Source organism: Vanacampus margaritifer, chromosome 9, assembly GCF_051991255.1.
Source record: "Vanacampus margaritifer isolate UIUO_Vmar chromosome 9, RoL_Vmar_1.0, whole genome shotgun sequence".
In the NCBI taxonomy this organism is placed as follows: domain Eukaryota; kingdom Metazoa; phylum Chordata; class Actinopteri; order Syngnathiformes; family Syngnathidae; genus Vanacampus; species Vanacampus margaritifer.
Genome location: NC_135440.1, coordinates 22,915,756 through 22,939,242, shown reverse-complemented (window position 1 = coordinate 22,939,242; position 23,487 = coordinate 22,915,756). Strand labels below are relative to the sequence as shown.

General features: G+C 42.1%; 1 protein-coding gene across 3 annotated transcripts in view; it reads left to right on the top strand.

Moving 5' to 3' along the window:
* Positions 1-22,743, top strand: part of fhl3a (four and a half LIM domains 3a) — a 394,693-nt gene extending 371,950 nt beyond the window's left edge. For all 3 annotated transcript variants that reach the window (XM_077575921.1, XM_077575922.1, XM_077575923.1), the window contains 5 exons: positions 11,874-12,054; positions 13,603-13,777; positions 15,014-15,183; positions 16,525-16,711; positions 19,065-22,743. In XM_077575921.1, the coding sequence (XP_077432047.1) occupies positions 11,874-12,054; positions 13,603-13,777; positions 15,014-15,183; positions 16,525-16,711; positions 19,065-19,216 (865 nt within the window). In that variant the 3' untranslated portion in view covers positions 19,217-22,743. The remainder of the gene's footprint in view (positions 1-11,873; positions 12,055-13,602; positions 13,778-15,013; positions 15,184-16,524; positions 16,712-19,064) is intronic.
* The last annotated feature ends 744 nt before the right edge of the window (positions 22,744-23,487 follow it).

Below are 23,487 nucleotides of genomic sequence, written 5' to 3'. Positions count from 1 at the left end.
AAATAAATAAATATGTGTATAGTGAACCCTGGGTGTTTGCTGTATTTAGATTTAGCAGCGACGTTTGATTGACTCTCCGTAACTTGTATTTAGAGATTAAGCTAACGCTAGCTCCTTCCTTTCTGACTACTTTCCGATTAGCCAGGGCTTTGGTTCTAACTTCTTCCATTTTAGGTTTAGGTCCAGATTTTTTAAGAATATCTGAGCATAGGTTCCACAGATCAAAACACAAATAAATAAATATGTGTATAGTGAACCCTGGGTGTTTGCTGTATTTAGATTTAGCAGCGATGCTAAAGAGTTGAGACCCAATTTTAGCATTTTATCCTAATGATTTTGAGGAGGCCCACAGGGAATTTTCACCTAAAAAGATTTTACATTGCAACCCCACAAAAATGTTTGGTTTAACAGCCCGTCTTGCTAAACTGACACATTTACGTGTCTCCAGCTTGACCCGATTCCTTGAATATGCATCACAGGTTTCGGCATGTGTTGATAAACGTGCTCGTGTGTTTTTTCTGGCACGCCCGGCCCGTTTGCGCATGGCCACGGCATCCCACATAAAACGGCAGGCCAATTGCCTCGCTGTGAAACGAGCGGCGAACGTCACCGGCCAAGGAGTTTATGACGGCGCGGTGTGAGGACGGTGTTTGCACGTTGCCGCGGTGATGTGCCTGCGAGAAGAGGCAGGGAAATATGGCCCACATGTACTGGAAATGACTTTGAAGATAGTCATCCTGTTGGTTGCCCATTTTGGCAGGTGTCTTGGTGGATTACGTGGCCAACAATGACTTGATGTCTCTTTTTATGAACTCTTCTTCTGAGGTTAATAGGAAAATTAGCTCAGTTTTTGAGTTTCTTTGAGACCTTTATTCTAAATGTGGATCACCTCCAAGAGAGGCGTTGTGAGATGAACATGAGAAGAGAAAAATAATACGAGGTGTATCAGAAAAAAGCCATGACTAATGTCATTAAATATATATTTTAAATCCAAACTATCAACTACAAGTTTCCCCCTGCTCACAGCTGCTTGTTCAGTGTTTCGATGAATTCACTATCCTGGTCAAGTATTACTGGACAACCGTACGCTTTTGCTGCAGCCGCTTGGCTTGTTCGTGGATTTCTAATGGACAGCCATACAAGAGTATTCTCGAAATTCCCAATGGCCAAAACAGCTTGAAAATCTAAAGCAGTAACAGAAAACGTTTTAAAAAATATTTAGTATATGATCTGTGTTATGTTTTCACCTATCGCGAGTACTGGAACAAAACTCACGTGATCAGAGGGATTTTATCTTTCAAATGAATGAAACCCGAGGTTATGATAGCCTTACTGCTAATACATATGAGGGTGTTTGGTAGTGCTTTCTAAATAAATGATTTCGCAGGGCATTAACCTTCAGGGTCAGCCTCCGTCACTGCAGCCACGAGCCACAAATAATTTCAAGCAGTTGTGTCGGTGTGTGTGCCGCATGCAGGTCAGATTGCTGAGTCGGCGGACCTTTGAGACCTTAGCACCGCACCCCCTTTGCGTCCGGGCCTCTTTGTGCTGACTCGGCAACAGGCGACCACCAGTGAATGACCCGTCTTGCAGTTAGCCTTAATGTCAGACGGGTTTCTTATCGCCAAGAAGCGTGATGGTGAATCATCATCAGGGGAACTTAACTTTGCACTTGGCGCTGTTTTATACTCAATTTTTCCTCACATTTTGAAAGCTGTGTGTAAATCATCCATCCATCAATATATCTAATTCTTTTGTACAGTGGAGCCTCTAAGATCCAACATAAATACAATCATAGTGTTGGAAATTCTGGTGAATTCCTGGAAAGTTTCAAGTTGACATGATAGTGCTTTGGCGCTCACTTGAAAGTGTCTCTTATGCTCTGGAACTTTAGATTCTGAGCTGCCAAGTCATTGGCTGAGAATCTCTGGGTGGGAGTTTGTACAGATCAAGAATTATTTCTGTTTTTGCTGAAATCAGCTCATTTTTACTTGAGCTCAGAGTGTAATTTTTTTTCCTGTAAAGACAATACAAGCATTTTAACTCATGGAAGCAGCAGTTATATGTGGAAAAAAAAAACAAATATCAAATATTGATATTTGATATTTGTGACGGGCGCTTAAAAGTGGCTCTGGATCTTCAACCAGCGTGGCCCAACATGTCACAGCATGTCACCTTTAAACAATTGCAGGTTTTTGAGCACATTAAGCATCTGTGGGAATCCTGGGACGAAACCGAATCCTCTGATTTAAAGAAATATAAATAAAAACGTCTTCCTTTCTTTCTAATACAAGCCTTGAGTGAGACCTGCAGAAATCTAACTCTCACTGCCTTTACTCCCATTTTTCCATTTCAGCTCAGTGCTAATATATTTTTGGCCTGACAGCTTTACGCCGTCTGACTTGTTAGGAAGCGCCTTCGTGTGTTTACCATCCCAAGTACATCCAGTAGACCATTTAGCGAGCTGTCAAAAACATCCCTTGGTCTGCTTTTGAGATTTCCTACGTCTCTTCTCGCCCTCTCTCCGGTACTTCTGCTGCCATCTAAACATATACCAGGAAAGAAGGGGGGGGGGGGGGCAGAGACACCCTTGCATTCTCCAGGCAGTGACTCTCCCAAAAAAGTGGAAGGCACACAGGAGTCCTCTGCATAGTTTCGCCAATGCAAACCAGATGTCAGGCACTAATGCATGGCAGCATTTTTTTTTTCCCTCAAAGGAAGACAAATGTAGGCCAAAAATGTAGTCGGTGTAAAAATAAATTCACGTTCATTCCGCAGATCCCTGAACTTCCTTCATGGTGGTTTGACAGGAACTGTATGATTTAGAGCCGTGATTGTTGTTGTTTGAAATTGAGACGACAGCATTTTAGGTGCTAACGCGTCATCAAGTATAATTGTGAATTATGCGGGTCCCCCCCCAATGCATTTCAATCGTCATCTATCACCAGCAAAACCCATCCCCTATAAATAGTGTCAACTGTACACCTAACTCCAATATTCTCCAACACTGAAAAAACACAGGTAATTGACATGCTAGAAATTCTTTTTATGAGAGGATTTACCTTACGTCTGCTTTGGTCAGAGAAATTAGCTTGATGTCATTTCTGCTGAATCGTTGTAGCTCACTATTTTTTTTTTAGGGAATTTCAACCAATGATCCCCAATTGGAATTAAGTGTCCTAGACAGATGGGTGAAGATTGTTTTTTTGCCCACACTATCTAATGTGGGTGGGGCATAGCTTTAAAAAATGGTGATCATTCCAAGGATTTTCAGAAAGTTAGAAAAAAAAATATCCCCCAAACACCAGGTTCCCCGATCAACATGAAATTAGGTGGACATATTTATCACATCAGAAAAATATGAAAGTATCCAGAGCCTAAGGCTGAAATTGGACAGGAAGTCAGCCATTTTGATTTGAAGCAGACATTTTTGGCTCCTTTTTTTGGCTCCTGACAGCACGGTGGTTGACTGGTTAGCACGTCCGCCTCCCAGTGCAGAGGATGTGAGATCGAGTCCGGGCTTCGGCCTTCCTGGGTGGAGTTTGCATGTTCTCCCCGTGCTTGCGTGGGTTTTCACCGGGTACTCCGGTTTCCTCCCACATTCCAAAGACATGCATGGCAGGTTAATTGAACACTCCAAAATTGTCCCTAGGTGTGATTGTGAGTGTGGTTGTTCGTCTCTGTGTGCCCTGCGATTGGCTGGCAACCAGTTCAGGGTGTACCCCGCCTACTGCCCGAAGCCAGCTGGGATAGGCTCCAGCACCCCCCGCGACCCTTGTGAGGAAAAAGCGGCTAAGAAAATGGATGGATGGATGGATGGATTTTTGGCTCCTACTGTGATAAACTTCTTGAATTTGAATGATCGTATAGCCATGGCCGATTGGAGGATGATTAAATTGTGGACGAGCATTTACAGTATTTCTCATGATTTAACAATGTTGCTGTCTTCCCATCATAGTAAATGTTGAAATCATTTCTTTCCATTAGCATTAAAATGTCCAATTGTAATGACCGGTGACCATGATGACCATTTAAACAAAACACATCAATGAATGATCTCCCCCTCATGTCTAATTTCCTCTTCGTCTTGTGATGCCTCAGTGGGTTCTGTCAAATAAAGACGTGACGAGGGGAGCGGTAAGCTTTCGCCAAATTACATTTGACAAATTTTCTAACGTTGGTTGTGAACTGACAAGCTTTAAGTGTACGTTCCTGCAAGCCATTTGTCACGCTGAGGAGAGCGACTCAGTTCTCTGTCTTTAAAAAGAATAATATACACGTAATCCTTCGGACAGTGAGTCATAAACACACGTTCTGAACCATTAAGATCTTCTGGTGCAATTCGCGCACTTGACTTTTCCCATTCGTCACCGCATGGAACGCCTCCATGCTTATGAAGGAACAAATATCTCCATTCTTTGCGAGGAAGCAACGCGTAAACTTTCTAACATGTGGGATTTTAGTGGGGGCTGTTTTCTTGACTTAATTTTTTTATTTTTGATGTGCTTAACCAAAGCCCTCAAATGATATAGTCGAATGTCCAGATCTGAACTTTTTACCCAGCGAAAAGTCAGCCAAAGGAGCTCGACTGTGTTCTGGAAGATGTCCAGGCACCAGACAAGAGTGCAAAGTGATGGTATGTGTTTATCCCAACGCAGCCTTCTTCTCTGTTCCTTTTCATTCAGATATGATTTAGGGCCTGCCTTTGGGTTAAAGCTCTTGCTTCTGACTTGATTTACCTCTGAATGTGCCCGTCTTCAGTTTCCTTCAATTTCCTCCTCGGTTCCCGCGTTACTCTTTGTAAAGTTTTCTTTAGGGGTCTTCTGCGAGTCTGTTCACTGCCAAAATATCCAGGTGCTCAAAAGTGATTGAAAGTCTTTCGAAGCAGCTCAATCATAAAATGGCAAACCTCACAACGAGAACACTGAAATCTGTGGTGCTTAAAGACCTTTACGATAAGTCCTGGGTTGCATCCAGGCCTCTTCATGCATGGGGATCGTTATCCTTCTTTCCACCATGTAGTAGGGTTCAAATCAGCTCAATAGTTTCCATTGTGTCCCTCCATCCATTTTCTATAGTGTTCCTTGTCAATGTTATGTTAAGCGGAGTGCACCATTTCACATCCATGTTGCACATGAACAGGTGCCAATGCATGACTGAACATCTATTCTGAATAACTGACAAGGAATGATTGCATTACAGCAATTATTGTATGACACGTCTAATCTGTACGCACACATGCCTGCCGCGGAAATATTTGCCCGGGAAGTTACTTCTCAACGTTTTCTTTATTTCTGTTGTGCAAGGTGGAGGTCATTCTAAAAAACTGGCGAAAGAAGCTATTGCATTCATCGTATGACACATTTTATCTTGTATAGGAATGATTTTATTACAACCAAATAAAATAGCATGTATTTCTGTCCACTTGGGGTTGCCATGATCACATTTTACCATAGTATCTGTCACTTTGAGTGTGTATGGCTTTAAAAGGCGGGGCCTGGCCAAGTGAGTGACATAGGTGTCAGCAAATGAGAATGTAGTTTGCGGACTAACGCCCAATTCAGACTGACTGCGGAACGGACCCGGTGCATTTTCCGTACGGCCGCCGCAAGGAATAGAAAGCATTCGAGTCTGCGTATCAATTCACACCAGCTGCAGTGCGGTGCGTATGTGGTGCGGAAGGGATGCGGCGCTGCGGAAGGTTTCAGCAAGCGTTCTATTTTTTTTCCAAACGCCGCAATGCCGGATTTTCATGAAGCTGAAAAAATTACACAAGGCGGACAGGAAGTCGAGCGTCATCATCAAGGTAGATCCAGTATATTTCAAAATAAAACCGTTTGCAAACTAATTTTTGGGGGGGAGGGAAGCTAGCTAACTACATAGCATGACGTGAGTCAGACATTTAAGACAAAAAATTCTAGACAAGAAAATAGTTTTCTGCTAGACACAATATGACTGTTATATTTTTATTGTTTAATAAAACCATTGCCTCAGGTCCCGATGAATCTGCAAAGAGAAATTGCTCCACAAACCGAGACAGTTGCTACTTATATGAAGTCACTGATTCGCAAAACTACTCCGCAAAGGGAAAAATGTATTTCAAGCCTTGTCAACCATGTTGTTTTTTGTTTTGTTTTTTTACTCTGTGGAGTATTTCTGATCGTTCAATTTATTTCCATTGTGCAATGTGGCGGTTATCGTGAATAACTTGCGTAATGCATTACAGTAATCGTACGGCATGTGTGCAGGTAATGGCATTGAGATCTTTAGCGGCCATGCTGTGTTTACACGAGGTTTCTCATAATGAAATTCAGCCGGCACACCCATGCTTCATGTTTTGAGTCTGTGGCCTTTTCCTTTGAGCACATGTTGCACTCTGGCCTCGCCGCTGCGGCTTCTGGAAACCCAAAAAGCCTCAGCGTGTTATTCCTTCCTCGCGACTCTTTAATTTAGCCATGAACCTTACGACTTCCCGGCTTTTTCCACGTTTTATTTGTTTTCAAATATCCGTCCGTAAGATAGACGAGGAATGCCAAGGCCCGGGGATTAGACTCGTCGGTACAATCTCTTCCCGATTGGGGAAAACAAGAGAAAGTTCAGGGCCAATCGGGAGACAGCACAGCAGACTGTATGTATGCTGTCGCCGGGCAACATAGCAACTACGTATGCCCTGTCCGGTCCGGTCTGGTCCCGTTGGCAAGCCTGCTAATCCCTGGCAGCCCAAACTTTTTACGCTCTGTTTGATCCCAAATGTGTTTACTCCCTGCAGGAAAGGGGAAAAAGCCTGGCTGCTCATTCCTCATTCACTACTGTTGAATGAAAATAATCAACTCCCCCTTTTCCTCAAAAAAGTGTTTTAGAAGGACTAGACAAAGCATCTGACAGCCTGTTGTATCAACAGAGAGATCATCTTGACCGCAACAGGCATGACTGAGTCTTGCAAAAACAAAGCCACTGCACACATGCTCCACTGTATCTTCTCACTCAATGGCAAAAAGGAAAAGCAGAATGGTTTTCCGTAGGAGCGGGGGAGTCTTAGTGTGTCACTGCATGTGCCACATACGCAAATCAGCACACTCGCCAAACAAAAATCATCTCAATTTACTTAGTGGAGTTGAATGGTTTGCTATTATTTTGTTATAAGAATGCTACCAGATTCAAACCGAAGACGTATAAATATATTTTTTATACTTTGTCGTGCACTCCCAAAAACGTATTTATATGTTTTTTATGTTGTTGTTTTTTATGCTAGATCATACAGAAGGCTTTGATGCAGCTTCTGACCTGAAGAGGTCACTTGATCAGCAATGGTAGTTATTACAAAAAACGGCCAGCAGGTGCTGGCAGAGTATAAGAGATCAGCCAGGGCCATGTTGCAACAAACTCTTTTCCCCAGTGTTTTCAACAGATTTGTGGATAATGATGAAACTTGGCTATATTCTAATTCTAATTGCTGCAAATGGAAACAGATACAAATTTACTTTTTCCCTGATGAAAGAAAGAGACTCTAATCTTTCTTTTGGTAGATGTCTTGTTTTTGTAGCAATAGAACACAATAATATGCGGGCCTTGCAAAATCAGTCAAAAACAGCCGGGAGCGAAGGGGGTTGCTTCAGTGAAAATGGCTGGGAATGAATGAGTTAATTGTTCTGTCGGGCACTATACGTTGCTAGCATAGATAGGCACACAAAGATACATTATTTGTAGTAAATGCAAATTTTCAGATCAATTGGGTGAAACCTGATATTGTCACATTGGATGGTAATCACTGGTCTAATCTGAGTCTGCCCTAAATCCGAATTGGACACGGAGTCCATCCTAAGATTTTAGAGACGGTGAATTTCCAGTTGATTATAATCACTTTCATGGCAAACAAGCAGACAGACTAATCAACATTGAACCGCTTAAAGGAAAAGAAAAGTGTATCAACATCCAGCAGAGTCAATCACGCTGACCCATATACTGTAGCTGCGTTCAGTATTTGACTTTCCATCTCGGATGAACTCCCGCGGGAATTGCTGCAAAGAAAGGAATTTTTGGTCCTGAGCCTCGTTTTGTTGCTTGCAATGCTGCAATTTAACTCCGTACGTGGTCCTGCGCGGACTCCTCGGCTCAGATTTCCTCGGAAACCGGTCACGGCTCTGGTATTTAGCAACGTTCCTGACCCGCTTTGAGGTTCTGAGTCACCGCTGGATGTGAAGGAAGATGGAGCTTTGCCGGGAAGTTTGCGCTATACAGCAGTAGCAGGAGATCCAAAAAGCCCTGTGAGGCCTGGAATCTGCCGTTCACCATGACCCAGATCCAGCGCCTGAAGGGTCACCGTGCTGACGTCATTCTCTTTTTTTTTTTTTCGTGGAGGGAGCTTGTGGCATCAGGAGTTCATTTAACCCCCACATTGTCCACTCCAACCCAAAATGAAAACAAGTCCAAACAAGCCCTTTTGTTTTCTGAAGTAACACGTATTTACCTATCGGGCTTTGGGATCTCCACCTAAGACGTTCCCATCTGTTGCTCGAGCAAGTTGACGGATACTTAATCGGACGTGATTGTTAGTTATTCTTACTCAGAGCTGCGTCTCTCTGGGAAGACTACAAAAACAAGCCAAGGCTTTGTAGAAGCACTCTGGTGAGGAAATAAGCCCGCCTTGAGATCGGCCTTGTTGGGCCTTTCCAGGTGCCGTACGTCGGCTGTCCTGTGTGGAAGTGGTCTTTAAACCGTTACGGGAATTCATACAAACGACTTATTGACCTACTTCCCGTCCATGTGTACCATTTAAAAGTTGTTAAAATTTGGATTTGAACCACAAATTTTTCTGGAAATCTGTCATTTTTGTTTTCTTGGCTTTTTTGCGTATGTGTGTTTTTTTTAAAAGTGATATTTAGTGATTTACTGTCACAGGTATAAACCCTTCCGAATAACTTGGGCAAAGTTTTAAAGGAGACGCAGGCTTTTTATTTTTTAACAAATTAATTTAATTTTTTACTCTTTCACTGCCAGACGTTTTCAGAAATGGGATGTGGCCAGTGCCAGCCGATTTAAGCATTTTGACTGATCTTTCAAGGTCCACAGAAAATGTTGCGTTTGGACTATGGAAACACACATACTACCAAATGAAAGATTGGACTCTCATCTTTCATCAGAAAAAAAGAGTTTGTTTCTACCTTATTCCGTTCTTCAGTAATCAACAATAGAAAATGGTTACTTTCACCGAAATTCTCTGTTCTGAAACAAAAAACGGAGAAAAAGGGCTTTTTGTGAAACGATGTTATTTCATGCACTCCAGTGAATTGTACACTTCTTTTTGTCCATGAATGATGCCACAAACACCTAAATAGTGCTTTACTTTTATAAAACGCTTTCACCAACAATGAAAAAGTGTTTTTTGATTGCAAAATAAGTTTATTTCCATTCAACAGTGTAACAATTTGACAAAACAATTTCGCAAACTATTTACAAATGTGTGCAACTGTGGTACTACTTACAATTATGTGGATGTTTCAAATACAGTTTTTCTTTTTATAACGCTCTCCTGCGTGCAAGGAGACGCCGCTGGACTCGCACAAGTTTACTTTTACTTTGTCCGTTTCGCGTGCAAACTTTACACGTTACACTTTCCTTTTTTTCCGGGGAATAAATAGCAAGTAGCAGACTGTAACACTCCTCCGATGAATATGCATTGGACTCGGGGCACTCTTCGTCGTCCAATCGAACGTCCGCCTGTGCGTGCTCGATTGTGCTCCGCGTTTATGACGCCGTCATAGCCGCCGCGTCAGCGGTTCCAATTTCGCCCTCTAGGGGCCAAAAATAGTCCTTAGGCACAACAGACCTAATTGAAACTTTCAACAGAGATGCGGAAGGCTTCCCCCCACCCGTTTCAAAAAAATAATTAAAAAAAATTGGATGACGTCTTTTGACGTCATTGGCAGTGCTCTGTAGGTTTTTACTTGACGTCTTTAAACGTCAGTGGCAGTGAAAGAGTTAAAAACTAGAAATGTGCTTTTTTTCTATTTAAAAACTGAAATTTTTGCATCAAAATACTCCAAGGATGAAGAGTTACAGCATACGTCACACGACCTACATACTGTATATACAAGGGTTTTCCCCAGGCCAGGCTTTTCTTGCCCACCCCAGCAATTAATAATAATCACCACATGCCCCGTTGACGAGCAACAAATATGTCGACGAATAGGATTCGGCGCATGTCATTCGTTGTCCGCACCACCAACAATACATATTACACTTTCTCATGACCTAAAATAGAAACGTGTCCAAACATTTGACTGGTGTATTATTTTGCTTAAAAAAAAAAAAGACAGCTAGTTGCCAGTGAACCATTCCAGCTCACACCTCCTTTCTGTTTTCATATCTGGCGAGCACATACCTGCTGCGTACCTGGCAGTGCTGGCAATGCGGAGGTCACGCAAATTCTTCAATTTCAACTCGATATTGTGCTGATCTGATCTCGACGTGGCTGTTAGGAGGGTCTATGACAGCGCGGCTGGAATTCTCTGATAGATGGAGTGTCAAATGTGCATAAATTGATTGTTAAAGCAAACCCATTCCAAGACGAGCACCTTGACTAACGTGGCACAGGCCGAGCACGGATGCTTTTTAGACATGATGTATTTGCTGATAGATCCTTTGGTGGTAGTGAAATACAGAACGGTCTGTTCAGTCATGTTGGCCATCATGTCGGGAGCCAAATTACATACAATAACAAGAGTCAAGCCAAGGAAAACATGCCTACTATAGTGGAACCGCCAAGGTCAAACACAATCTATTCCTCTGATTTGTATGTATTTTCCCATAGGAAACAGCCGAAATAAAAATAATCAGGTTTTGTCTTAAGTGCTATAAAAAGTTTACCACAATAAGACTGGCGCTGTGGCAAAATGACAATGAATGTGAGTCATGTCTCAAGCAGAAGTGGCAATTAGTACCCACATTCTTTACACAAAAAAAAAAAAATGGTAACGCTCGTAGTACTGATTCAACTCCTTTACAAAGCCCTTAAAAATAGAGATCATACCATTAACATCATTCATATAAAATGTACACGATCATGAATCCATGTTACATAAATTACTGCATTCAGTAGTTACATTATTTAGCAAAAACGTCCTTCGAATGAGGCTCATAGTGTTAGCCTAAATAACTGAAGCAAAAACAAACTTCCGCATTTAATTTGACTGTGCATGAGACAGAAGAAATAACAATTCAAGACCACTTTTCCACCTGACGTTAGACTCAAGCACTAAAATCGGAGTCGTATACACTCAGATCTGCAGTGTAAATCCAGCCTGACACTACTTGTCTTACCCAGAAGTGAGATCATCTTTTGCTGAACGCTCCCAAACGCTTTCAAACCAAGCGGTGGTTCTCATCGGCGTTGCGGTGGGAACGCCGGAGGGTCGGCATCACTTATCGCCGGGCTCCCCTCCAGTGGTGCCGTCATGTTTAGGCAACCCGATACTGTTGTCGCCGTCGGCGCCCTTTTAAGCCATTGTTCCGCTTGGTCGTCCTGCGCCAAGCGAGCGGCCCGTTGTGTTGTTAGACATAACACATGCTGCTGCTGTGTTACATGCTGACAGGACGGACTTGGCGGTGGTCCATGCTGCTGGGGTCCGCCACCCGTGTGTCAGATTGACATGAAATCTGGCGCGTGGATTCGTCATTACAGGACGCCTAAAAATCTCTAAGAACCTATGCTGTGAAACACGGTTATTTTGGACATTTCTGATTTGAGTGGTCATACCTGGCAACTTTTGAGTATTAAAGGCCTTTGATTTTTTTCTGCCCCTTCTCTTTATTATGCCATGACCTCATGTGTTGTCAGCACCTTCAAACGACATTTCCTCTCTCCTCTTTTTCAGGCTGACAACCCGACTAGCCACCGCGATGGCCGACCGCTTTGACTGCGACAACTGCAAGGAGTCCCTGTACGGCCGCAAGTACATCCAGTCGGATGACAGCCCTTACTGCATCCCGTGCTACGACAGCCTCTTCTCCAACACGTGCGACGAGTGCAAGGAGCTGATCGGCCATGACGCCCGGGTGAGTGCCGACGGGATCAGACTTGATTTGTTTTGAGTTTGTAAAAACAACAGTTGGACACGCATGGTGCCTGAATGCTTCACTGGCATCCGTGTAGCATTTTTGTTTCTGTATGCTAGTATGAAGCATATGTACACTATGATGTCATGCTCTCGGCACTGTTAACTCCTTGCATACCATGTCTTGACTTGACTGATTTTTACTTTTGAACCTATCATCAGTTTTTCCCTTTTTGTGCTCTTTCTATAGTGCCAATGAATTTAAATGCTAATGAACGTTCACCTTCACCGAAAAGAACTACAAAAGTTATTGCAATATCTAAAGGTTAAGTTAGTATTAGCATTTCAATAGAAAAAATCGATTTGGCTTTTTTGAATACACATTGTGTTATTGTATTTGTTTCATGAATAGTTTGACAGTAAACTTTGATTAGAAGTGATATAAAGCAGACTTTTTTTATTTGTTAATTTATTTGCCAAATTGCCGCTTAGCAGTGATTCTTTCACGTAGCTTTTGAGGTAGCCTGCACACCACACTTTGAGAATCACTGATGAAAGTAATTGTAAAATTGGTCTCTGATTTACTGTATTCTGTTTATTTCAGTATAGACAGAATGGAACATATTAGGTATGAGACCCTCTTGTAATAAAACACAGTGCAGCTAAGCCTATAGCTAGCAAGCATTATGGCTAGCAGTATGCTTTTGGCATTAGGTCAAACTTATCAGTGGTGTTTCCTACAAAAGAAGACAAACTTTAATGTTTCTTCTTTTGAATGTTTTATAATCTGTTCGCACAAAAAAAAAATCGTTCACGTGTTAAATGTGAGCCCAACCATGACCTTAAAACCAAGGTATTCAAAACAATTTTAATTCCTGCTAAACGCAAGTAGCTAGCGCACCTCGCTAGAACTCGTTTCAGCCAGCATCGGCAGACTTGTTTAAAGTAGTGAAAAAGATCTTTATGTGACCATTGTGGCTCGATATTTGTTTTATCCAAGTTTTTCCTGCTAGCCGCTAACTGACTGGCTACCCATATTCCATAGTGTTGATTTCAATTTAGATTCCCCCCCCCACAATCAAGTACAAACATATTCTGACCTTATTTGGAGACATTCTTATGAACACGTATTCACACCCATTTTAAATACAGGAAGCGCGTGACTTACGGCTTGCCAAATACTGAGCGCTATCGAGTTCTCTTGCTTTGAACCTTGGCAAGTTATAAACAGCAGCAGGAAACATTAAATTGTACAATAAGGCTCCGCGGCTATAATTGGGAGCAGCTCATAGTGACCGCACAATGGATATGACCGTAATATGTGGCGATAAATCTAATCTGGCCAATAGTGACCCTTGCTCTTATTGCAGAAAAGGAGTCAGTCAGTAAGTCATAAATGACCATTTCTAAGAGGTTTACAATTGTCATTATTTATTCATTTTTAATCCCTATGTAAGTTATTCATTCATCCATTTCCAATGCCGCTTATCCTCATTGGTGTCGTGGGGTGAGCTGGACCTGATCTTGTTTCCATGTCACCCCCTGCCAGGAGCTCTTCTACGAGGACCGGCACTACCACGAGCACTGCTTTCGCTGTTTCCGCTGTGACCGCTCGCTGGCGGACGAGCCCTTCACCAACCAAGAGGACGCGCTGCTCTGCAACGACTGCTACTGCAACGAGTTCTCCTCCAAGTGCGTAGCCTGCGACAAGATCGTCATGCCAGGTGAGCAAAGTTGGCTTATTTGCCAAATGTGTGCTGTGGTTTGGTTCCAGCATGTAAAATCGTAGACTGCTTTGAACAAAATAAATCGCTGATCAGTTCTAATGAAGGGCTTCTTGGACATTAAATTTTTATTGGTTAAAGAACCACAGTTGGTACCGTTATGTGTTCAAAATGGCCGATAAACTCCCCACTATCAAGCAGTACATCATATCTCGCAGCCAATAGGCATAGAACGGGAACAGTAATAAAGATGGAAAACTAGTGTTTGGTCAAATTATTTGTGGAACTGTATGTAATAGATCTTTACTTAACTATTATTATTATTTATTTATTTCTACAAAACATGAATTAACTGCTCTTTAATATAATCAATATAGAGTGGACCCCCACTATTCATAGAGGTACGCACCGGGCTAGCCCACGAATAGCGGAAATTGCCGTATAATTGACACCCATTGAAACACATAATGCAAAAAAAATAAAAATAATAATAATTAAAATAATAATAAAATAATAAATAGATTAAAAAATATATATATATATTTATTTATTTATTTTTACATGGGGGGGTCAAATAATCCAATAACATACTGTATATAAAAAGAATTTGGGGGAAAAAAGTCACAAATAGATTAATCATTTGCAGAGGTCCACTGTATATACATTTCAATTAACTAAACTAAATTACTATTACCAAAATTTTCATGATGTAAATGCTTAATGGGACGGATTAAAGAACAGAGCTGACCCTATATGAGAGCCCAGGCCATACTTTTCCCACCACTGCATTACAAAGTGCACGTGTACATTCTGTTGTGGTTGCCAAACGGACGAATGGTATGTTTTGTTATTTTCCAAATAATGTAATGCTGTAACGCGTGAGTTTTCCACGACTGGAGGAGAAAGCCGGTCGGACCTCAAAACCGCAGCGTCATCGTAGGGCAAACCAGCAAGTAAAATAAAATAAATAAAAAAACAAGCGCCAAAGTGGGAGAAGATGGATTATTCAGTGACATAAACTATGGGGGGAAAAAATTGCATTAATCCATCCTGTACGGCCGGCCGCCAGTTTCCAACAGAGTGTGTGGGGCCTGTGGTGTTTTCCTTTCCAATAAATCAAAATGGCTTTTTCATGCATTTGTGCAGTTCTAGCACATTATTTAAAGCAATCCAGTAAAGTTGCCATAGCACCATAGTTGCAGTTTTACATTTTGCCTGTTTTCCGTTGTCCTACAGGTAGCAGAAAGCTGGAGTATGCAGGTTCCACGTGGCACGAGGGCTGCTTCGTCTGCCACGCCTGCGAGCAGCCCATCGGCTCCAAATCGTTCATCCCCGAGAAGGACGAACACTACTGCGTGCCGTGTTACGAGGACAAGTTTGCGCCGCGCTGCACGCGCTGTAAAAAGGTTTGTGAATGCGTCACAGAAAGACCCAAACCCTGAGTGGGTGGTGCTTGCCTTTTGGTTGGCTTAAAAGACACTCTGACTGATAAGAAATAGTCAGGGTTAGGAAGTAATAGTGGTATTTAAACATTTTAAAGTAGGGATAGACCGATTATCGTCCAGGCCGATTATCGGTGCCGATATTTGGCTTTTTTGCAAATCTAAAGGCCGGTTAAAACTCTTTTGAAACCTTTTATCCCAACAAAAAAAAATATATATAAATTTGTCGCTCAGTGAGATACAGGGAACTTTTCATTTAAATTTCTGCTTTATAAAAAAAGGATACTGACACTGGGAACTCCATACAGTTTTTTTTAAAATAAATAAATAAATAATTCTGTTGACATTTTGAAAAACTTTTATTCACAGTAGAAATCTTTAAGGAACTATTTACTTGTTTAGATTTTAATTTAGCTTAACTAGGGGTGTCAAAATTTGTGTGTTAATTTTGAGTTAATTTAAAGTTCCTTTAATGCCACTAATTTTTTTAACGTGCAATTAATGACTGCCCCTTACTTGTAAGCCTGTACTGGGAGAATTTCAATCGCAAAGCAGCAGGCACGTCCACGTCAAAATTTAGCAGTAATAAATTTAATAATAATACACATATGTGTGGAGTCTTGGGTCAAGTTGTATTTTACAAATGTAAAAATGTGCAGAATTTCACAAGATTAGATAGCTGATTAGATATGAAAAGAAAAATGCACTGAGCTGTCACTTTCTTACAAATGCAATTATGCCATTTAGTGGCAGAAAAATGACCTACACAAATCAATATCACACTCGTTTGTTTTTTACAGTATAGTACATCTTTTTAATTTTAATTCAATTTTATGAATTATTATAAAATTACTGTATCAATGACTAAAAAATGCAACCATATTTCTATCAGTTTAAAAAAAATCCACTTTTTTGTTAACAAGAGTATGAAAACTTAGAGGAGAAAAATATTGTACATTTTATTGTACATTTAGAACAGATATAAAATGTGTGAGTGAACTAGTGAAGTCATGCACCAATTAAAAAATTTAATCGCCTGGCACCCCTAAGGTGATGACCTTGGAAACTCCCTACAATTTTCTTTATAATTTTTAAACAAAGCTGTCAATTCTTTATATTTTTTAAATTAAAAGAAAAAGTCATTTTAAGGAATTTTGACGCTAATATTTTAATCCTATCACTCTATCACTATTTTAAAGTTTCTGTCTGTCTTATTATTTCTTCTGTCGACAACCTTGATAAATTGTGACGGTCTCGCGATGAGTGGGTTTGGTTGACCTCAATCAAGTGTCCTTATCTTTTCAGACCCTGGCCAAAGGCGGTGTGACCTACCGGGACGAGCCGTGGCACAAGGAGTGTTTCGTGTGCAGCGGCTGTAAAACGCAGCTGGCCGGCCAGCACTTCACCTCGCGCGACGACAGCCCGTACTGCCTCAAGTGCTTCGGAAGCCTTTACGCCAAGAAGTGCGAGGCCTGCAGCAAACCCATCACAGGCAAGAGTCTGACCGCTTTGGTGGTCTAGAATGTTTGTGCACTGGTCCAATGTTTACAGCTGATATTTACAAACGCACAAGGTTCAGTTTAGTATTTGTTGCGTAATCTTGCTACGCCACTCACGAGCAATCAAACAAATATTATATGTCACCACGTAGAACCTGGTCTTGCAAATGGAAATGTCTTAACACCTTGGTGGGAGTAGTTGTTGGGAATCACTCCATCTCATTATTATTATTCGCTATGAAACTGAAGGAGAGAGTCTTTAATGCTGCCATATCATAACAGACAACAAACAGTACACTGTAAAAAATATTTTTTTCACTCAGAAATGTTAAGTAAATGTTACGAGGGATATTTTGAGTACATTTTAATTTTACCAGATTATTGAAAAAAAGGAACTCATGGTTTGAGGAACAAACCCACAACCTTCAGGTTGGGAGACAGCCACTCTACCACCTGAGCCATGCCGCTCTGCTGTGTGTTAGTATATTAATGATGAGAGAGACGTTTTTTGTCTCATTTTGGACACATCAGCAATGCAGTATATTGTCAACTGGCAAACAACAAGAGTGGCATGGCTCAGGTGGTAGAGTAGCCGTCTACCAAGCTGACTGAAGGTCATGAGGTTGTTCCTCAGCGCTTGAGTAACTTTTTTTTTTTTAACTGGTAAAATATACTCAAAACTCCTTGCGAAATTTACTTAGGATTTCTGAGTGAAAAAACTTTACTAGGTTTTTTCAAGTAAATATTACTCCTTTTTTTTTTTTTACAGTGTACAATACGATAATGTTTTTCTCACCCTTAGCAGTTAATCTTATCAACTGTAGGTAGAGCCTAAGTGCAATTAAAGGCTGATTTAAGACCAACAAGTAAACCTCAGACCTTCATGACAGGAGCTTCTCCCTCAGGATTTATATGCGGATCCCTCATGGGATCGTCCTCCAGAAATAAACGTGTTGTTCCGAACGACCGGAGGTTCCCTGATGGCTTTTCCCACTGGTGTCAAGTCGGGAGTGCGGCGAGCTGCTGTGGAATCTTTCACAAAGAGTTGGACCTCACTTTCCACACTGCGGAAGTGATTACGTGACGTTTCAAATTGAATTTAGTGTGAGTCACACTCATTTTGGTGGCTGGAATGCTCGGAAAACAGATGAAAAGGGAAAATGTGACTAAGAGGTATGCACATCATCACTTCGAAGTATCTTCCAAGTGTTTTGTTGATTGTTAATTTTAATTACTATCTTGCTAACTAGCCACTGATTGACTAAATGCAATGCGCTTCTTCGAATTGTTGTCATCTGCCAGGTGTTCTTTTATTACCTGCTAATGTTAGCCACTACCTCACTGACTAGCCACCAACCTCCTAACTTCTGTGCAAACTTTTTATTCGACAGCTGAGTAGTTAATCAATTTTAGGATGACCAAATAATTCCTCTTTTGGGAGGACAGACCATTTTCTTACGTCCTGTTTGAGCATCCGGGGGTTTTATAAATTCATGAAAATGTCCGGTTGGCATTGCGTGACTGATAGTAGGTGAAGTACACTGTGTAACTGCGACTGGTACCACAATTTCAAGGCCGAAGAAAGTGTCCTCTTTTTTTGGGAGAAATGGGAATATGCTCACCCTAATCAACTTTAACATTAACAGCAAGCCTCTAGTCGTCGCCTGGCTAACTGCTACGCACGTCGTCACTTGTTACGTTGCTATCATCGGCAGAGCATTTTATTGACTGCTAACTAGCTATCAACTGGCTGCTGGCACATCATCGCTTGTTTTCATTGTGTGTTTTATCGACTGCTAATAATAGCCGCTTGCTCACTAACTTAACCGACTGGCTATCTGCTTTGCATGTTGACACTTGTTATCAACAGTTAAGTGTTTTATCTGCTTCTAACATTAGCTGCTAGCTTGCTAACTTATCGCCGGCTGGCTAACAGCTTTGCAAGGCGTCACTTGTCATCATTGGCCTGAATGTTTTATCGACTGCTAACATTATCTGCTATCCTCCATCTTGTTAATGAGTGTCTATCGACTACTCTCGTTAGCTTCTAGCGACTAGCTCATTAACAAGCCTCCTACTGGCTAACAGCTGTCTCTGTCATCACTTTTTATCATTGGCTAAGTGTTTTGTCGACCACTAATGTTAGCCTCTAGCTTGCTAACTATCCACCAAGAGGCACTTGTTATTATCAGTCCATTGTTTCATCAACTGCTAATGTTAGCGCTTCCCAAATTCGCACTCTCCCTTCAACATTCTGACAGTTGGCTCACCACCGTTCAACTTCACACCCTAAAATTCAGGGAAAAAGGTCACATTAAGTCAGATGTTCTGTCCCTATTTTTCCAGGTTTTGGTGGAGGCAAGTACATCTCGTTCGAGGAGCGCCAGTGGCACCAGCCGTGCTTTACGTGCACGCAGTGCTCCGTGTCGCTAGTGGGCGCCGGCTTCTTCCCCGACGGCGAGCGCATCCTGTGCCGTGACTGCCACAACGGCCTATAAAGACCCACACACTCCACCTCTGAATTCCACTCGACTCATGCATCACCAAAGTCTTTATACCCAGCAAGGTAATACAGGGAAATTAAGGCAGTTTTCCCAAAGTGGATCGCCAACAAACTACTTTATACAGTGAAGTGCCTTAACACCATGTAGTATATGGTATTTTAAAAAATTCTTGAAGGGACACAAGAGTGCAGTTTATACTCCTAATCACAATTTGATGTCAATCAGTCAAATGAGTACAGTGGGAGAATTTTTTTCCAGCTTTTCATGGAGCGATAATGAGTGACCCATTGAATACATACAGTACATTATCACAAAGGCACTTGCAAAAATTGGTAAGTTTTCGGGCAGGTTAATAAGAACCCCCCCCAAAGAAAAAACGATTCAGGAGGAACAATAAACCCTATTTAATGCTGTTACTGCATTTCGAATGTCGTTTTTCTTCCTCGCGCAATTATCCCTATATTTTTTTGTATTGGATTTATATAGCGCTTTTCTAGACACTCAAAGACGCTTTACAATGGATTGGATACATTATTCATGCACTCACACATTCACACTGTGCTGGCGGTAAGCTACTTAAGTAGCCACAGCTGCCCTGGGGCAGGCTGACGGTAGCGTGGCTGCCAGTGTGCGCCTACGGCCCCTCCGGCCACCGCCAAACATTCGCACCTTCCATACACCAGTGTGAGTAGCACTGGAGGCAATGTGTGTGAAGTGCCTTGCTCAAGGACACGACGACGCATGACTTGGGGAGAGCGGGGATCGAACAGCCGACCTTCTCGTTACTGAACGACCGTCTCTACACCTTGAGCCACGGCCGCCACAATGCATCTTGACCAGGTGTATATAATGACACAAAATGTTATACTCGACTTGTCCCAAAAAAACTTATAACTTTTTTATTGTCATGAAAAATTAAGGTTAAGTTTGCACTTTTTGGACAAGACCGTCTCATGCTACCATGTTGCGTGCACATAAATAAAATAAAAAAAACACACACAATACAAAAACATGGCACAAAACCACTTTTTTATCTGATTGCTGAACCTTTTTGCTTATTCTTTTTTTATTCTTACATTTTCTGTTCATTGTATTATATTTTTATTATTATTATTTTTTAATCAAGTTTGTCCTGTAATACCACTTTGCCCCTCTTAAGATGCTAATGATTCAGAAGAATTCAAAGGAGGTAAACATTTCCTCAATGCTTTCTGCATTTGGGACCAAATCTTTTTCAAATCAGAAAAAAAAATTGGATTGTTCTAATGATGATGCATCATGTGTCAGTTTTGGTTAGCCAGCATTCCAAGTCTGAATCACACACAATGATTTGATATTCTGGCATTTTGTTGCCCCCAATTAGTTTGGAGCATTTCCCTATTTTCTTCCTTCATTGTGCCTTTTTTAAGCATCTGGAAATTATAGTCCAAAAGATGTTGCGTTACTTTTATGTAATGCCGCAGTATGCATGTCTTACTTTTCAGTATTTCTCGTTTGTTGAATTTGTCTGGTTGTCACTGTATCTCCGAATTTTGTGCCCTCCCCTAACAAGAAATACACTTATAAAGTTTGACTAACTTCACTATTTGGTAAGGTTTCAGGAGGATTTTTTCTTTCTTTTTCTTTTTTTAAAGGATTTTTTGTTTAGGTTGAATATTTGTCCCAAACCCATCACCCCCCATTTTGTTGTTTTTGTTGATGTTCCGTTCCGTTCCGTCTTCAATTCCGCTTATCCGGGGTCGGGTCGCGGGAGCAGCAGCTTTAGCAGGGAATCCCAGACTTTCCTCTTCCCCAGCCACTTCAACCAGCTCCTCCGACGGGATCCCAAGGCGTTCCCAGGCCAGCCGAGAGACGTAGTCTCTCCAGCGTGTCCTGGGTCGTCCCCGGGGCCTCCCGCCGGTAGGACATGCCCGGAACACCTCCCCAGGGAGGCGTCCAGGAGGCATCCGAACCAGATGCCCGAGCCACCTCAACTAGTTCCTCTCAACGCGTAGGAGTAGCGGCTCGACGCTGAGTCCCTCCCGGATGACCAAGCTTCTCACCCTATCTCTAAGGGAGAGCCCGGCTACCCTGCGGAGGAAACTCATTTCGGCTGCTTGTATCCGGGATCTTGTTCTTTCGGTCACGACCCACAGCTCGTGACCATAGGTGAGGGCAGGAACGTAGATCGTACAGGCGCCTAGCCGGGGGGCAATGAGTATGCCCACACCTGCTCTGCGGCCCTCACCGTGGCCAACTCCAGAGTGGAAGAGGGTCCAGCCCCTTTCGAGAGGATTGGTACCAGAACCCAAGCCGTGTGTTGGAGGCGAGTCCGACTATATCTAGTCGGAACTTCTCAGCTTCGCACACCAGCTCGGGCTCCTTCCCTGTCAGAGAGGTGACAATTCCATGTCCCCAGAGCTAGCTTCAGTAGCCGGGGATCGGACCGCCAAGGCCCCCGCCTTTGGCTGCCACCCAACTCACTGCGCACCCGACCCCTTTGGCCCCTTCCACCGGTGGTTTACCCATGGGAAGGGGGACCCACGTTGCCCTTTCGGGCTGTGCCCGGCCGGGCCCCATGGGTATAGGCCCGGCCACCAGACGCTCGCCTTCGAGCCCCACCTCCAGGCCTAGCTCCAGAGGGGGGCCCCGGTGACCCGCGTCCGGGCAAGGGAAACGGAGATCCAAAGTTTGTGTTCATCATTGGGGTCATTTGAGCCATGCTTTGTCTGGACCCTCACCTAGGACCTGTTTGCCATGGGTGGCCCTACCAGGGGCATGAAGCCCCGGACAACATAGCTCCTAGGCTCATTGGGACACGCAAACCCCTCCACCACGATAAGGTGATGACTCACGGAGGGGCTTGTTGTTGTTGCTTTTCTACCTATTTGTTTTTAATTTTGTTTTTCTTTTTAATTTTAATTTGTATTAGTTTATTTATTTTATAAGTTGTAATATTATATTTGTTTCATTTCTCTTTTCTCATTTTACTTGTTCATATTTAACTTGCTATTTTAGTTTTTGTAGAGGGGGAAAATAATGTAATATATAATATAGAATGTCTCATAATTAACGAACATCCTATGAGCGTTAGAGACTAACTTGGGGCTCACTATTTGTTAAGAATTTGATCCTTGCGTCAAGCGTTTGCAAACAATAACCACTTATAAAAACATTCATATGGGTATGCAAAATAACAGCTCACGCTAGATAAAAAATTAAACACAAAATTTGGAGATTCTTGCTGTGTCTATTAAATCTATTTCTGTTTTTTCCTTTGTTTATCTTATTGTATGTGACAAAGTATTAAAAAAATATATGTACTGTGTGTATATGTGTGTATTTCAGCTTTGATGCTGGTGAGTCAGAGTTGGCAAATGTGCATTTGTTTGTTTGTTTTTTAAGATGGGAGGGGGGGAGAAATAAGCCATTGTTTAGTATAAATCCCGATGTCAATGGACAGGACTCAGTCCTGCAATGGTGGCGATGGAGGATTTGTGTGTTCGTATGTGTGTGGAAAATAAACAAAATGATATGGATTATATTGCGTACTGTCTTGTCTTGAAATAGGCCTTTATGAGGTCATTGCAAGAATTGTGATGACTTTGGTAGAACCCTTTCAACACATTTGTGTACTATCGCTTAACTACAGCGACAACATGCTTTAAGTGGATTGAAATATATAATACAGGGCAATATTTATGCTGAGTCGACTGTTTCACAACCTCGATGGAGTACACAAGGAATAACAGATGCACACTCCCTGCTGCCGTTTGAGATTTTTTCACCAAAAAAGGAAATGGAAAACTTGCAGCGGCTCGGGTGGAGGGGGTGCTAGAAGTGTGGGAGTGAGGAAGAGAGGGAGGATGTTCACATCTGGACTCAACACTTTCAGCAGGGGGTCATCTTATTTTTTTTGTTTTTTTATTTAGGTGGGATTTCTTGGCAGTTAGGAGACGAAACCAGAGGAGGAAGGGTCAGTGTGAAAACACGGCCTTGCATTATGCATGCTAACCTATGTTAGCGACCTCATGAAAATAACATTTAACTTACTATAACGTTCTAAACATCATTTAACGGGACTTTGCAATTTCATTGTCACGGCGAATCCTAAATGATCAACTGTGACTTCCTTAGTTGGAATTTGCCCAAGTGTAAGCTCTAAAGTTTGCCTGTAATGCCTGCTATGGTACAAACCAAAGTGGCCAACATTTTGGACATGGGTCTTTGAGACGTTTTGATGGCTCCTGTGAGCCATATTTGTGTTGATGGGAGAAACCAGTGCG